Consider the following 15,530-nt stretch of genomic DNA (forward strand, 5'->3'; position numbering starts at 1 on the left):
AGGACACAAATTTCATTATCCTCTTGGACTCACTGAGTACTATCTTAGCTATAAAAAATTTCACTAAATCTGACTGTACAACCCAAACTATCAAAGAGTCTTCGACAAATCTATATTTCCTGGGGGCAAAAATAATCTTCTTTTGGATTCCTTCACACAAAGGAATTAAAGGCAATGAAGAAGCTGATGCTCTAGCTAAGTTAGCCTGTACTCTTCCAGTTCCTGATGAATATTCTATAGTCGAGTATTATGATATGCGTAATACCATCAACTCTACTGTCAATAGGATCTGGAACAACACTTGGAAGTCATCACCAGCCACCAAAATCCATAAAATCAAAAGCGATTTCTTCGAAGAAAATAACATTCTCCTAGACAGTCGAAAAGATTAAATAGCCCTAACTAGATTGAGAATTGGTCACACCCACCTAACGCATTATAATTTAATTTCAAAACGTGATCCAAAAAAGTGTGAAAATTGTGAAGTGATTCTTAACATAGAACATGTGTTGGTAGACTGCCCAAACTACCTAAATCAAAGAAGGCAATATCACCTACCGGACAATCTAAAAAGAATGTTTACGGATCCAATATCCTTTCAAAATGTACTAGGTTTCCTCAACGAAATAGGTCTTCTTAACCATCTATAATTTTTCAGAACTATGTTTTTCTTTTGAACTATAAGTCTCATTAATTATACAGAACCTTCAATGTATATCCCTATATGATACTTGTTTGTAAGTGTGGTCGCTAATGACCTTGTAGTTGATGCGACCTTAAGCATGTAATAAAAAAATAAATAAAAAAATAAAAAAATTGCCGAATTATAAAACAAACTAATTGTTAAATTCTCATAAACATTCATATTGCTGTAAATTAAGTTTGACGAAATTTAATATTTCTGAAAATAATTAATAAATTATTATTCAATGATTAATTAAATTGTTTGACTTATTTTTAATTCTATTAATAGCCCCCAAATTAATAATCATTGAACTATGTTCAGCAGTTCTAAATTTCGAGAATTGAAATATTTGTGGGAATTCAATAATTCGTTTATTTAAAAAGTAGGTCTTGAAGTCAATGAATTTTAGTTTCGGATATTTTTAAATTCGGGATTTTATTTTTTGTGAATTAAAAATCTTGTCGTTATTTGAAATTTGGAAAATTTTATAATTCGACAATGATATATATTTTCGGATTTTTTTTCCATTCATTTGTGTATTCGTTATTTATTTTTTTATTATTCTTTACGATTTATGAATATCCATGCAATTTTGTTTCTTTCTTTGAATTATGTCAATTGTGCCGCTTTATCCTGTATTAAACAAAATAATAGGTAAGTAAATAAGTCTTATTTACTACTTGACTCTACACTATGAAGAAAAAATGATTTTAAAGGGGTTTTCATATTTATTTTGTAATTTTTATGCATGTTTCCTGTGGTGCTGCATGGTTTTGTAGAACAAAGTTACTACTAGCGCCGCCGCACGGCCGTTTTCAACTCTTGTGACACATTTTTTTCATTGGGCAGTACAGTGGAAACATCCCCCTGAATTAAATAGTTCCATTTTTGGCCAAAAGGATGAATCTTAAAGCAATAAAATAAATACTTCACAAATTAATAGAACTGTTTATCAAGCAGTTGAATTTTAACCAAAAAAACTCGAATTTTTAAGTCAAAAAGACGAATTCTTTACAAGAAAGTGGAATTTTCAATCCAAAGGACACATTTTTTAACAGAATAGTTGAATTTGTAACCTACAAACGTGTACTTTCAAGAAAACCGCTAATTTGGACCAAAAAAAGATACATTTAAAAAAAATAGTTGTTTAAAAAAAAAACAATTTTCAACCAAATAGTTACATTTTCAACTAAAAATGATCAATTTTCAACCAAAAAATGACTAGTTAAATTTTTAATTTAAAAAATAGATTTTCAACCCACAAAAAAAAAGAATTTTCAGTAAAATAGTTCAATTTCCTGCCAAAAGGATTAATCTTCAAGTGATAAAATAAATTTTGTAGTTGAATTTTACCAAATAATTGAATTATCAAGTCAAAAAGATGAATTTTATAGCAGACAGTTGAATTTTCATTCCAAAAGGACAAATTAAAAAAAAATTAAATTTTCAAAAACGAATTTTTTCGAAAAAATTCGAAAAAAATAGTTGATTCTACAACCAATTAATTACTTTTTAACAAAGAAATGAAACTTCCAACCAAGCAGCAGAACTTTGAAGCAAAAGAGCTAAATTCTGATCCAAAAATAAAATAGTAAACTTTGAAATTAAAAAAAAATTAACTTCCAACCAAAAAAAAGTCGGATCTTCTTATCAGGTTTTATTACTTCAGATCGCATTTAATCGAGAAAAAAAATCCAGAGAAAAGAGAAGTATCATCAAAACAGGGGAAAAAATAAGAATTCTTTCAAGAAGAAAAAGGGTAAAATAGGAAAATAGGAAAATAGGAAAATAAACGAAATACTATAAACTCTATATTTGACTAAATTGTACCTTTGATCTCCTGGCTCGTCTTGGTCAAATCTAAATTATATTTCTCATTGCAGGCCGCAATGCAATTCAAAATATCTAAATAATCCGGAAAGATAATCGTGTCCGCAATCGATCTTCCTTTCGCAATCAGTTCATTCCTCTTGGAAATTTTCGAATTAATAAAGCTCATTATAGCCTGATCGACGGGCGTGATGAGAGTTGCCGAGATATGTTTTGGTCGCAAATACGCACGACCTGCGTCCACCTTTTCCCCGGAATATTTGCAGTAGCCATTCCAAAGTTGCATCAACTTTCGCTTATACTTGTCAACAATTAAATAACTACTTTCATCATCATCGAGATCAACATCCTCTTCTTCGAGCTGCTTAATCCTCTTTTTGCAGACTTCTATACTGTTGAGAATGTCCTTGATCTTTTTCCGTTTCCTCCTTTCCTCGTGTCTGTCCAATTCACTCTCCTCCTTCCTCTCCTTCTCTCCCCCGTCAACACCATTCTTCACACCATCTTTATCCGCATTCGGAACATCCTTCCGGGCATTCTTTTCCAAGGAGCGACTTCTCCTTGCCCCGTGTTTCATTTCACCGTGCACATCCTGAATGTGCACGAAAAGCTTTCCCTTATTGTCGGAAATCATCTGTTGCTTGTCAATCAACAATTGTTTGAAATTATCACTATTCAGAAAGGTGGGATGCAGTCTCTCGTGTTTCTTCTTTAATTTTTTCACAATTGCTTTCATGTCATTTGAGGAATCTCTTTTTAAACAAGTCTGGATGAATGTGGAAAATAAATCAAACTCGTCGTCGTAGAGTACTTCTCTTTCCTTGATCACCAAGGTTGGTTTCTCAACTTCGGGATACCAGGAGGAACATCCAGGAGTTGGAGAATCACGGTCGTTGTTTGAGTGGGAGGAATTTTCATTATTCGATGGGGCTGATACTGAAGGCTTTGGTGATGAGGAAGCACTGTTTGATACTTTGCTCTGAAGTTGCGTCAATTTTAGTCTTTTTACCGGTATAGAAACCATTTTGTCAATTTTTATTTCATCGTCAGCGACGGTCTTTCTTTTTAAGATTGATACCGCGCCGGTTTGAAATATGGGACTTTGTGATATAATGGGATCATCTTTAATGAATCCATTAGCTATATTTTCGGATTTGCGACCATTTTGGGTATCACTTCCGTTTCTTACGTCACTAACTGATTTCGAGCTTTTATCGAAACTATCCTGTTTCGAGCTCATGCTATCAGACATTCTCTCACTCTTGAGACTCAAATTCCTTTTTGTTTTCAAGGACTGCAACAGAAAAATTAGACAATTTAGTAACTAAATTATTTTCTTTGAAAAAAAAAGAATGTTGCCAAATATCTCGAAAATATCGGACACTTTGATGTCGACAACCAGATTGATTTTTCATTACGTTAACCCGTTAAGTCCCAATCCGAAGAAATTTCTCTTTTACGTTTGACCTTGAATAATTTTATAAAAAAAACAAAGAATTTATTTTAAAATACTATTCTCTACTATTTTCAGCTATGTTTTAAACGATGCCATAGTTTAAAAAACGGAAAATATTGATTTTCAATTAACAATTAAGAAATTAAAAAAATAAGTCTTGTTTTTTTAATCAATTTTCTTTCCAATCAAAAAATAGAGCGAGAAGGAATTTTTTTATCGTCGCAAATATGCACAAAAGTGCACAAAATGTATGAACTTTTCAAATCCGTTGAGTTTCTTTATCTACGATTTTTTTTAAGAAAATGGCGGCCGAAACGGAAAACAAAATTTTTTAATTTCGTTTTATCGATATTTTTGGTGATTTTTTTGCTCAAATCATATAAATATTTAATTATTTCAGTAAAAAGGTATTTAAATAGTTCATTTTTAAACAACAAAAAATACTTAATGTTAAATAGGTAAAATCATGATATTAAGATTATAAAAAATCATTTTATTTCTATTTTACGTCATTTTTACACCATTTACTTTTAATTTTATGAACATAATATCATTGAATCACTCAAACGTTGCAAAAAGCCGATATTTCACTCACTGCATTGGATTTTTGTGTGAAAATGACGTAAAATAGCAATAAAATGATTTTTTATAATATTAATAACTTTTGTGCATATTTTCGACGATAAAAAAATTGCTTCTCCCTCTATGTTTGGATTGAAAAAATTGCTTAAAAAACAGTTTTTTTTAATTTGTCTTTATTAATTGAATTACAATAAATTCTTTGCCTTTCTTATAAAATTATTCAAGCTCAAACATAAGAGGGAAATTTCTTCGTTTTGGGATTTAATGGGTTAAGTTGTTTCACATCTTAAATAAATAAAAAAATTTGAACATTAAAATAATTTACAAACGATCCCTTTTAATTAGAAAAACTATAGAAAACCTTATGCGAATTGAGAAAAATGTATGCTTTTTTGAACAATTTTAAATTACCATTTCGGTTTACACAAAAAATTTATATTTTAGAAGAAAAATCATTATAGTCCGAAGAAGATTTGCAATTTTGGACCAATTTTTGAAACCGGTTATTCAGATTTTGTTAGGGTTTTTGGTCGAAAAGTGAAATTTTTATTTAAAAATCATTAGATTTCAAAGAAGAATAATAATTTTCGAAGAATTTCAAGTTACTTCAGCCTTACATCATTAATTGATATTTTCATAAAAAAAATATATAATGCGAATAAGATTTAAAATTTTTAAAGAATTTTTGATTATATTAGTGTTTTTTATTAGCAATAGGTATTTTTACACGAAAGTCATTATTACATAAAAAATATAAAAATGTACAACCTTAAACAATTTCGGATTCTTTTAGTGTTACTTTTTAGAAATTAAAACTTGTATTAAAAAATCATTAGATTTCAAAGAAGATTTTGAAAATTAGTATATTTTCAAGCAAAAATCATTATGATCTGAACAAGCTTGAGAATTTTTAACAATTTTTGACTATGTTAATGGTTTTTGTCGAAAATTCGATTTCTTTTCTAATCAAAACATTTTTTAAAAATTAATTACATTTCAAAGGTTAATTTTTTTACAATTTAAGTTCATGGTGACGTTTTCAATCAAAAATCGGTTATTTTAAAGAAAATATTTAAATTGCAACAGAAATTTACAATTTGAAACAATTTTCACCAAAAAAGACGAATTCTCAACTAAACAGTTAGATTTTCAAGATAAATAGATGGATCTTTTTTTAAATAGTTGAAACTATTTTACGTTAACATGCGAATTGTCATTCGAATAGATTTTCAACATAATAGTTAAGTTTTCAACAAGAGAGATGAATTTTCAATTAAAAATATGAATCTTCAGCAATAAAATTACTTTTTAACGAAAGAAATAAAAAATGAAAGTTACTAGTTGAATTTCAAATAAAAAACATCTTAATTTGTAATCAAAAACATTTGAATTAAACCAAAAAAAACGAATTTCCAACAAAGTTCAATTTTCAAACAAGAAAGATATTTCAGTCAATACATAAACAACATTTCAAACAAAATTGTTTAATTTTCAAGTCAAAAAAGTAAAATCTACGAAGCATTTCAAATTTCAACCCATAAATATGAATTTTCAACCAAATAGTTTATTTTTTTGCCAAAATAATAGAATTTCCACAAAATATTGGAATCTTCAAACAATCAAAATTAATTTAGTACCAAAAAAGAAATTGAACTTGTATTTTTTATAATATCTAATTCAAATTGTTTTACTTTAACTTTATAAAGCATTGAATTTTAAATGATTTTTATTAGATTTTAAAATGTTATAGGAAAATGCAAAGGTTCCCATAGATTTTTAAAGTGTTCAAACATTTCCACAACAATATTTTTATGAATTCACAACAAATAAATAAATTACCTACATCGCAGCAGTTTTTAGTAAAGTTTATTTAATTAATTTAAAATTTAGAGAATTCATTTTTTCGATTTTTTCATATTTTAATTTGGAAACAAGTTTATGTTTTTGAAACAAAATAAGTATAAAATTATCTACTGTAAGTATGGCTTTAAGGTTGTTGTGCTGCCAAAAATAGATTCTATGGAGAAAAAAAAATTCAATGATTTTAAGAATTTAAAATTTTTGGCTTTAGAAACAAATTTTTCTTTCTTTTTTTTTAAATGTTTTAAATCTTAAAATTTTAACCATATTTTTTCTTACTTTTAAGCCTTACCAAATTTAAAAAAATGATAATCCTTTATTAAATCTTGACTTTTTTTCGGGGAAAAATTTCCTTATAACTCTGTTTTTAATTAAGAAAATATTTAAATAATGCTCAAATACAGTTATTCTTTCAAAAATTTCCAATAAAAGTTGAATTTTCAAGACAAAAAAGCAACATTTTCTACCCAAATAATAGAATTTTCTACAAAAAAAAATATTAATATTTAAATAACAAACAAAATGTCAATTAAATAGTTAAATCTTCAACCAATAAAAATAATATTGAACAAAGTAGTAAAATTTTCAGTAAATTATTTTAACAATATTGTTTGTAATTGAATTTTAATTAATCATGGTTTGTTTTTTCGAGTATAACATTTCCTACAACTATAATGTTTCCAATTTTGAAAATAATTAAATAATACTCAAATATAGTTATTCGTTTTAAAAATTATTTCGTTTTGAAAAATTGCTTTAAAGATTTCGGCCATTGGGGAATTTACTTTTAAAATCGGAAAAAGTAAAAGTTGTGGAGAATGTTTTCCCCGAAAACATAAGCTGTAAATTATTAAAATCAAACACTTTTTTAAATTGTAAGAAGCGATAGTAAAAAAGAACTCCACTGCAAAAAACATGGCTAAAACAACTTTTTTTGTGAGTTTCATTTTGTTTTATTCAAAATAATGCTTTTTATTTGAAATACCATCATCAGTAATATTATTTTAATTCCTAAAATCATAGAAAAACTAGTTTTCTACTTCAGAAATCTGTTTTTTGGCACGAAAGCACCTTAACCTCTGTTTCTATTTGTATCGCACCTGATTAAGACCATTAAGATTCTCGTGTTTTACGATGTTGCCATTAAACGATTTTGAACTGGAGCCAGAATTGCCGAGTTTTTTAACTACAGTCCACGTTGGTTCAGTTCCCTTGTTTTTTGTCTATAAAGAAGAAAGGTGAAATATTAAAAACTAAAATTTCACTGGTCAATTCAAGTTTTCTATTAGAATTTAATATATAAATAATTTTTTTCTAGAAAGAATTAAGTTACTCTTATCTTCAGATACAAAAACTCTCGACTAAATTCATTTGTAGAAAAATAAACCTCTTTATAATATGAAAATGATCAAATTTTCTATTAGTGAAAAAATAGTATATTTTTCTGTAGAAATTTTACTTTAAACTCTAGAGTTTTTAAATATTTAAAAATTGTAATGAACTGATCAAATTCTACAATTTATCTCAAAAGACTCTGTAAGATTTTATTAATACAACATATTGTCTCGATACACTTATAAATAGAATTTTTCAAAAGCGCAATCTTGTTTTTACTCCAGCACTTATTCAGAGACACTGTTTATTGTTCTTAGCAATTTTATTGGGAAATTAATAAATTAAACGAATTTTCTATAAGCCGGGTGACTAATTTTGTAAAAGGAACAAATTATTTTTGAAACTGAATATAGAACACTATCCTAATTTGAAACTTTTAGATAGTTTGATTTCTTTTTTTCATTTTCTCAATGTATTGAAAATAATAAATTTATTTTACCTTTTTCGCATTCTTTTATTAGAATTTGATATAATAAAATTATAACTTTCCTTTAAAATGATTTTTTAATTTTTCATTCAATTATTTATAATGATTATAACGTAAAAAGGGATAATTTTGTACGTATTTACACATGTCAAACTTATCCTCAATCACAGCCTGAAATGATAAATATTAATTGAAAATAAATTCTCTGAGTAGAAAAAAACACTGTAAAAACAGGAAAAATAAAAAGATTTTTTTGAACAAAAGGAAATATATTCTTTTAAGTATAATTAATATGAATACTACATTAAATTCAATTTAAAAAGCTTCAAATTCCTAACATTTCAAGTAAAAATATTGCATTTTCAACCAAAAGATCAATTTTTAACAAAATACTTGAACTTTTAAACAAATAGTTAAATTTTCAACAAAAAGATTAATTTTTTACCAAAGCGATGAACAGTCAACTATAAAAGCTCAATTTTAAACCAAAAAGATGAATTTTTACCTAGAAAAAATAAATTATCAGTTAAAACTAAATTATTTTGAAAGAAAGAGATTAATTTTCAACTAAAATGATGAATCTTCAACTGGATTTGTTGAATTTTAAAACAAAAACATGAATTTTAAATTAAAATGATGAATCTTTAATTAAATTAGTTAAATTTCCACGCAAAAAGATGGATCTTTAACCCAGAAGATTAACTTACGTCTAAAATGACGCATTTTCAACCAAATATATGAATTTTTAAATAAAAAAGATAAATTTTCAGTTAAAAAAGACAACAATTTTTAACTAATGAGATCAAATTTAACTAAAATGATGAAATATTCAACTGGATTAGTTTAATTATCACTAAAAAAATTAATTTTGAACTAAAAAAGTTCATTTATATTAACTTCAATTGATTTAAGTCGAAAACATTCGGATTCAATCAAAAAACTGCATTTGTAAAAAAGAACGTAACTTTAGCCAAGTAATCGATTTACAAAAAAAACCATTTAATTCAACTAAAAAAGACAACTTTTAAATGAAATGCATGAATTTTAATCTAAAAAATATAAATCATCAATTAAACATTTTTTTTAACCAAACAGAAATATGTATTTCTTAATCAATTATCGAAAATCTTATACATCTTTTACGTTAGTCATTTTTCTGTAAATTAGTATTTACAAAAAAGAATTTTATTCTAACATCGTAAAGTTTTTAGTCAATAAAATTTCAAAACCGTTTAGCTTTTTCTCTCTTCAGAAATTAGCAGTTTTAAACCAAAATCATGATCAGGATTTCCAATTATCATCAAGCCAGCATTTTTCACCGGAAATTAGATTCTGAACAAAAAATCATTAAATTTCGAAAAATATTTACAATTCCAAACAATTTCATGGTCATTTTTTAAAAATTATTAGTAGTATTTACACTTTTTCCAACAAATTTAGATTACTTTGGTGTGTTTCATCTGAAATTGGTATTTTTTGACAAAAATAATTGGATTTAATTTAAACATAATACAAATAAAGAAAATAATTTTAATTGCTTTTATTTTCTCAATGTTTAAAAAATTCACGTATTTAATTTTAATACCTCTAAAATTGTCCCTTTTTACATTGCAATCATTGTGCATAATTTAATGACATCTTTTAAACGTTTTTGTAGAATATTACAATTCTAAAGGTTTTTAATTGAATATGTTTTCATTTTGAACGGTCAAAATTATGATTTTTTAAAGAAGAATTGATCTTATTGATTTTCATGTTAAATTATATTTATAAGGATGTAAAAACAATTTATAATTATAGAATTTTAGAAGCTTTGACTTTCAAGTTTTCAATTAAGTTTTAATTTGAAATTGTCAAATTTTAATCGCTGCCAATTGAAAATGATTTAAATTCAAGTTTTCAATTTTAAGTTCTTGGATTTTCAACGCCTTTAATTAGAAATAATAAAATTGAAACTCCATTTAATTTTTAATGATCCAATTTTCAAAAGTCTTATCTGAAAATATTCAATTTTCATTGTTTTGAAATTATCTAATTTTCAAAGTTTAAGTTTAAAATTTCTTGATTTTAAAGCTGATTAAATTTTTTAAATAAATTTTCAGATTACTCAATTTTAGAGGCGTTTTCCTAGATTTATTATTTAATATTTCTTGAAATGAATATAAAATTAAAAATATGGTCTAATGAAAGCGATTCTTGTAGTATCTAAATACAATGTTCCTAATTATTTTTTTATTTATTAATAAAAGTAAGTTTTATGCAAAAATGAAGTCCACAACTAGGACAAGAATATTAGTTATTATTACTATTACTTATCTAACTGAAATTTTTAAACAATATTTGGAGGTGAATTATTTTGTTCACTCATTACATTAATTATTCCATTACTAATTTAATTATTATTGCTTTTTGATATTTAATTTACTTTGTTGCACTGTGTGGAAAACTATACGCAGTTTAAACATCGGAATTTTTTGGTACCAGCAAGTGCAAGTCATATATTTACGGAAATATTTTCAAGGAGTTGGATAAGGTTGTTTTTTTTACATGCAATCGGTTATTTTAAACAAAAAACATTAGAATTAGATCCAATGATTTTTTTTAAATAGTCATATTTACGAACTTGTACAATTTCGAATTATATTATGTTTTTTTTTTGTTATGAATTGGCATTTTTATTTAAAAATCATTAGATTTCAAAGAAAGTTCATAATTTTTCAACAATTTTAAGTTACGCTGGCATGTATAATAGAAAAAATCTATTTTTAAATAAAAATTACAATAATTTGAACAAGATTTGGAATCTTTTAAGGATTTTTGATTATGTTGGTATTTACCGTCGGCAAAAATTTAACTTTCATCAATTAAAAATATAAAAAAATTGTAAGTTAAATTTTTTAAAGTTTTAAATTCAAATGTCTATTTTCTTCAATTTTCCAAAGTTAACAATTTAACCTTTGAAAATTAAACTGCTGCAAAATGATGAAAATTTTCTTTTTGAATTATTGAACGCATGAAAAAAATAATTTTATATTAAAAACAAGTGTTAAAAATATAATAATTGCATAAATTTACATGCGAATTTGATGATTAAAAATTTCAATCCATAAAAAAGAAAAGTCAATTTTTTCGAATAATAATAATATAACAATATTTTGTCACGTTCTGTTAGTGTTTTTCAAATAAAATTGGTATTTTTTCACAAAAATGCAAAAGTTTGATTATCTATTTAATGCACAAAAATATTATATATTAATTCTGAAGTTAAATTACCAAATAAAAAAATTTATTTTCATGTTAATTTTAATTTTTAATTTAAATAAATAAATCAAATAAATTTAAAAATAATAAGCGCGCATGTATGTTTTTAGTTACAAAAAAATTCTTTTGGACTTTAAACAAAAAAGAAAATTGCAAGTTTTAAACATTCAAAAAAGATATTTCAATTAAATTTCAAACCCTAGATTTCATCAACAAAAATATGACAGATTAACGTTTTCGCTTATTTATTTCAAGTTTTCTGCGCACGCAGATGGCACACATTTTTACAAACAAAACTTAAATAACAAGCTACATTAAGACGTCCAAATTGAAGATTAATGACAGGAAATTAATTCATTAGAAAATTTGGATACAGTGAGTTTTCAGAAAAACTGTTGAGGTTATGCAATCATAAACAGAAGATTTACAAAATAAAAAGTTCAAACCTTTCGCGGTGCATCATCCGAATCATCGCCATCTGACGAAATACAAATAACGTCCGCCATTATTTATAAATTTATTAATGTTTTTGCACTATCAATCAAACGCAAAAAGGGGGGGAAACAAAACACCCGCCCGACCACATTTTCTAAAATCACTGTTTTCGCAATAACGGTATTTGATGATCTGTTAACACATGAACACAACTGCCGCGCACATCACCGATTTTCATTAAATAAACAGCGAATAGGCTAACAAGATCTGACAAGTTTTTGGAGCAATATTAATGACCATTCCAGCAGATTCACTTTCAGCGGGACAGATTGGGTCATCCGTGATCTTTCTTCGCTTGTTTGCAAGATCGATGATTTTCAAGAAATATTTGATGGACAAGCTTTTAATATTTCTCATTGGTTTTCAAATTGCTGTACACAATCCAATTAGCCTGGTGATTCTTGTCAACCAATGAACGAAAAGGAATTTTTATTTGTCCAGTTCACTGTCCAGAAATATTTTTATTACGTCATAAAGACCATTAAGTGAGTCGCAGCTAGATAGTGAGATCGATGGATGGAGATGATCGAGGTCGTAAATGGTCGTAAAATACTTACATTATTTGGCACTAGAGGGTAGATTTGGAAAGTTTCATGAAACTTGGAAACGCTTGAAAAATTTCAAATATTAAACCGGGAAAATTTAAATTATTCAAAACATGATATTAAGTATTTGAACCATTTAATTCTGTATTAATATATATTAATATCACTGCGATATTAGTGTTAATATTAACAATAATATAATGTAATTTAAATATTGTTATAAGTTTATATACATATTTCATCCAGTATCAACGCTAAAATGTTTCTATCTCTAACACAGGTTGTGCAGTTTGGATTTAATGCGTGTAGGCCGAAATAAAAAAACATGTAGTGGCAAATTAACTTTTATTTTCTTAGAGAAATCTCTATCTTTCTAAACTAATATTTTTAAATTAGTAATAATAAATTAAAATTCATATTTATTTATAGCTTGAAAACTCTCCCGTGTCCGTATATTTTCACAATTTTCCACTTAAATACGAACTGCGTTAATACCCAACAAAAAAAGACAACAACTACTAAAGTATTTCGTTTAAAAAGTAATTATTTTGATGAAAATTCAACACTTCTGTTAAAAAGTAATCATTTATTGTAGAAAACTCAACAGTTTTTTTTTTTAAATTCGTTTTTTTGTTTGTCTTAAATTCAAATATTTTTGTAAAAAGTTCAACTCTTTGGTTAAAAATGTACATTTTTTGTTGAAAACTTAACAATTTCGCAGCCTTTTTTGACTTTATTGTCCAATAAATATTTTCGGTTAGAAAATTCATCTCTTTTGGAAAGAAAATTATTTTATTTTGGTTTAAAGTGCAAATGTTTGGTTGAAAATTAATCTTTTTTGGATAAAGTTTACTGTTTCTGATTAAAAACAAACATATTTTGAGAATTTTTATGTTTTGGTTGATATATTTACATTTTTTGTTGAGAATTTATCTTTTCAGGTTGAAGATTCAACTGCTTGGTTAAAAGTTGAACCAAAATATTAAAAATTCATTTTTTATTAGAGGATTCGTCATTTTAGTTGAAAATGTAACTCTTTCGTCTAAAAATTTGCAGTAATTTTAGTTTAAAAATTTTTCTGTGTAAAAATTCAATTGTAGCTATAATTATGACTATCTTGTTGAAAATCAAATTAAAAAAAAAAAAGTTTTCAACAGAAAAATTGACTATCCAAGTTAAAAAATCATCATAAAAGTTTTAAATATTTGTTCCAAATTTTTCTCTTTTTAGAAAAAATTGGTCAAAATTCTTTTTTTTTTCAGTTAAAAGTTAAAGTTTGAGAAGAAAATTTTGTCACTTCAAAAATTCAAATATTTCTTTTTTGATCGAAATTTCGACTACATTGTTTTATATTGGTCTTTATGGCTTAAACAATAAACAGTGACTGAATTCTAGATAGGAATCAGCTATTCTTACTGAATTTCTGAAAGCTGTTATTAACATTGATTGATGTTAACGTCCGCGTTCATAAAATTGTAATTAATTAAAATTTATATTTTAAGACGATCACTTTGTACAAATAATTATTGAAGAAGAATAAAAAATCCGGACTGAGGCAGATTTTTTCTTGTTCTTTAAAAATTATTTGTCAGAAGTTATATTGTTTCAAGATCCAAATTTAAATGATTTAAATATTCTTGAGTGATATTAATTTTCAAATTAATCGGTTTTGTTTGTCGATTCAACTATTTGTGTGAAAATTAGTCTTTTTGTCAAAATCCATCTGCTTTTGATTAAAAATAAAAAATTTGTTTGATTTAATAATTATTACATTTTTCGTTGGGAATTCTTCATTTTATTTAAATATTCATCATTTTGGTTGAAAATTCATCTCTGCAGCTGGAAATTCAAATTTGGTTAAAAATAATTTTATTTTATTGAAAATGCAATAATTTACTGATAAATGTTAAGATTTAAGGCGTTTCAAATTGAATTTAATATATTGGGAAACTTTCGAACGTTTCTGAAACTTTGTTATAATGAAACATTTCATTATTTCCGTGAAGATTTTAATTGATTTAAATCCCTCTTATAGGTAGAGCACCTAAATATACGGGTATGTGCGCCCGCCATTTTCGGCCCATGGAGTAGAGGGAGTGTGTATAAAACGTGTGCATTAATAGTAATTAATAGTTTGAATTTGTTTATAGACGTGCTAGGAAACGTGTGAATAAATGTTTTTCTTTCAGAGTGTTGTGAAATGGGGTGTGGAAGCTGCAATTGTGAAGACCACATCAGTGATCCCAGATCTGAAACGAGATGTGGTCCAATACTATGACAGGGCTATGTCCGTGTGAATATAGTAGGAGACGCTGTAAATGACTGAGTTGCGCGCGCAACCCATTTCTCCTCTTCTGAATTTGAAAACTCGAAGGTGCACGATTGCTGGTCGGAGCACTTCGGCGATTCTATTTATATATCTATCTGCTGACAGCTAACTGCTTTGAAATAATTTCAGGAGATTGGGATTTTAATATTTCCAGATTTTGATGCTGACGATTCTCATGATTTGAATAGATCGCGCGCCTTTTATATGCGTATATTTTGAGGTTATGTTATTTCATGCATAAAATACAAATAATAAAATATTATTACTATTATTTATATAAATATATACGTATATTAATAATAATAATATTATAATTATGTTATATTATAATAGTCTTATTTATATCTTAATCCGCATTTGAAAGAAATTACAGAAATTGGCGATTTTTGAATTCATTTCGTTTGGATAAAAACTCAATTATTTGATTGAAAAATTAATTATTTTGTTGAAAATGTAACTATTTTGTAAAAAAAGTCCTCTTTTCTATCAAAAGTTCAACTACTTTAAAAAAAAATTTTATTTGAAGGTTCATCTCTTTCGCTGAAAATACATTTTTGAAACTGACAATTGTGGGTCCGGATGTAATAAGGGCACATAAAATTTTTTCGTGCGAAAACGAAGTCCCCTGGAGGCTTTAGAAAAAATTTTCGAATTTTAATTTTCAA

The 15,530-nt window shown here is 26.1% G+C and overlaps 1 protein-coding gene across 2 annotated transcripts in view; it reads right to left on the reverse strand.

Annotated features, from left to right (window-relative positions):
- LOC117179676 (glutamic acid-rich protein-like) overlaps positions 1-12,289 on the reverse strand; it is a 34,228-nt gene extending 21,939 nt beyond the window's left edge. The window contains exons 1-3 of one of the 2 annotated variants that reach the window (XM_033371698.1): positions 11,943-12,289; positions 7,514-7,636; positions 2,516-3,809 (exon numbers count right to left, since the gene is read on the reverse strand). In XM_033371698.1, coding sequence (XP_033227589.1) covers positions 2,516-3,809; positions 7,514-7,636; positions 11,943-12,002 — 1,477 coding nt within the window. In that variant the 5' untranslated portion in view covers positions 12,003-12,289. The remainder of the gene's footprint in view (positions 1-2,515; positions 3,810-7,513; positions 7,637-11,942) is intronic. The other variant, XM_033371699.1, reaches the window with a different exon arrangement.
- Positions 12,290-15,530: the final 3,241 nt, after the last annotated feature.

Source organism: Belonocnema kinseyi, chromosome 9 (assembly GCF_010883055.1).
Source record: "Belonocnema kinseyi isolate 2016_QV_RU_SX_M_011 chromosome 9, B_treatae_v1, whole genome shotgun sequence".
Taxonomy (NCBI): domain Eukaryota; kingdom Metazoa; phylum Arthropoda; class Insecta; order Hymenoptera; family Cynipidae; genus Belonocnema; species Belonocnema kinseyi.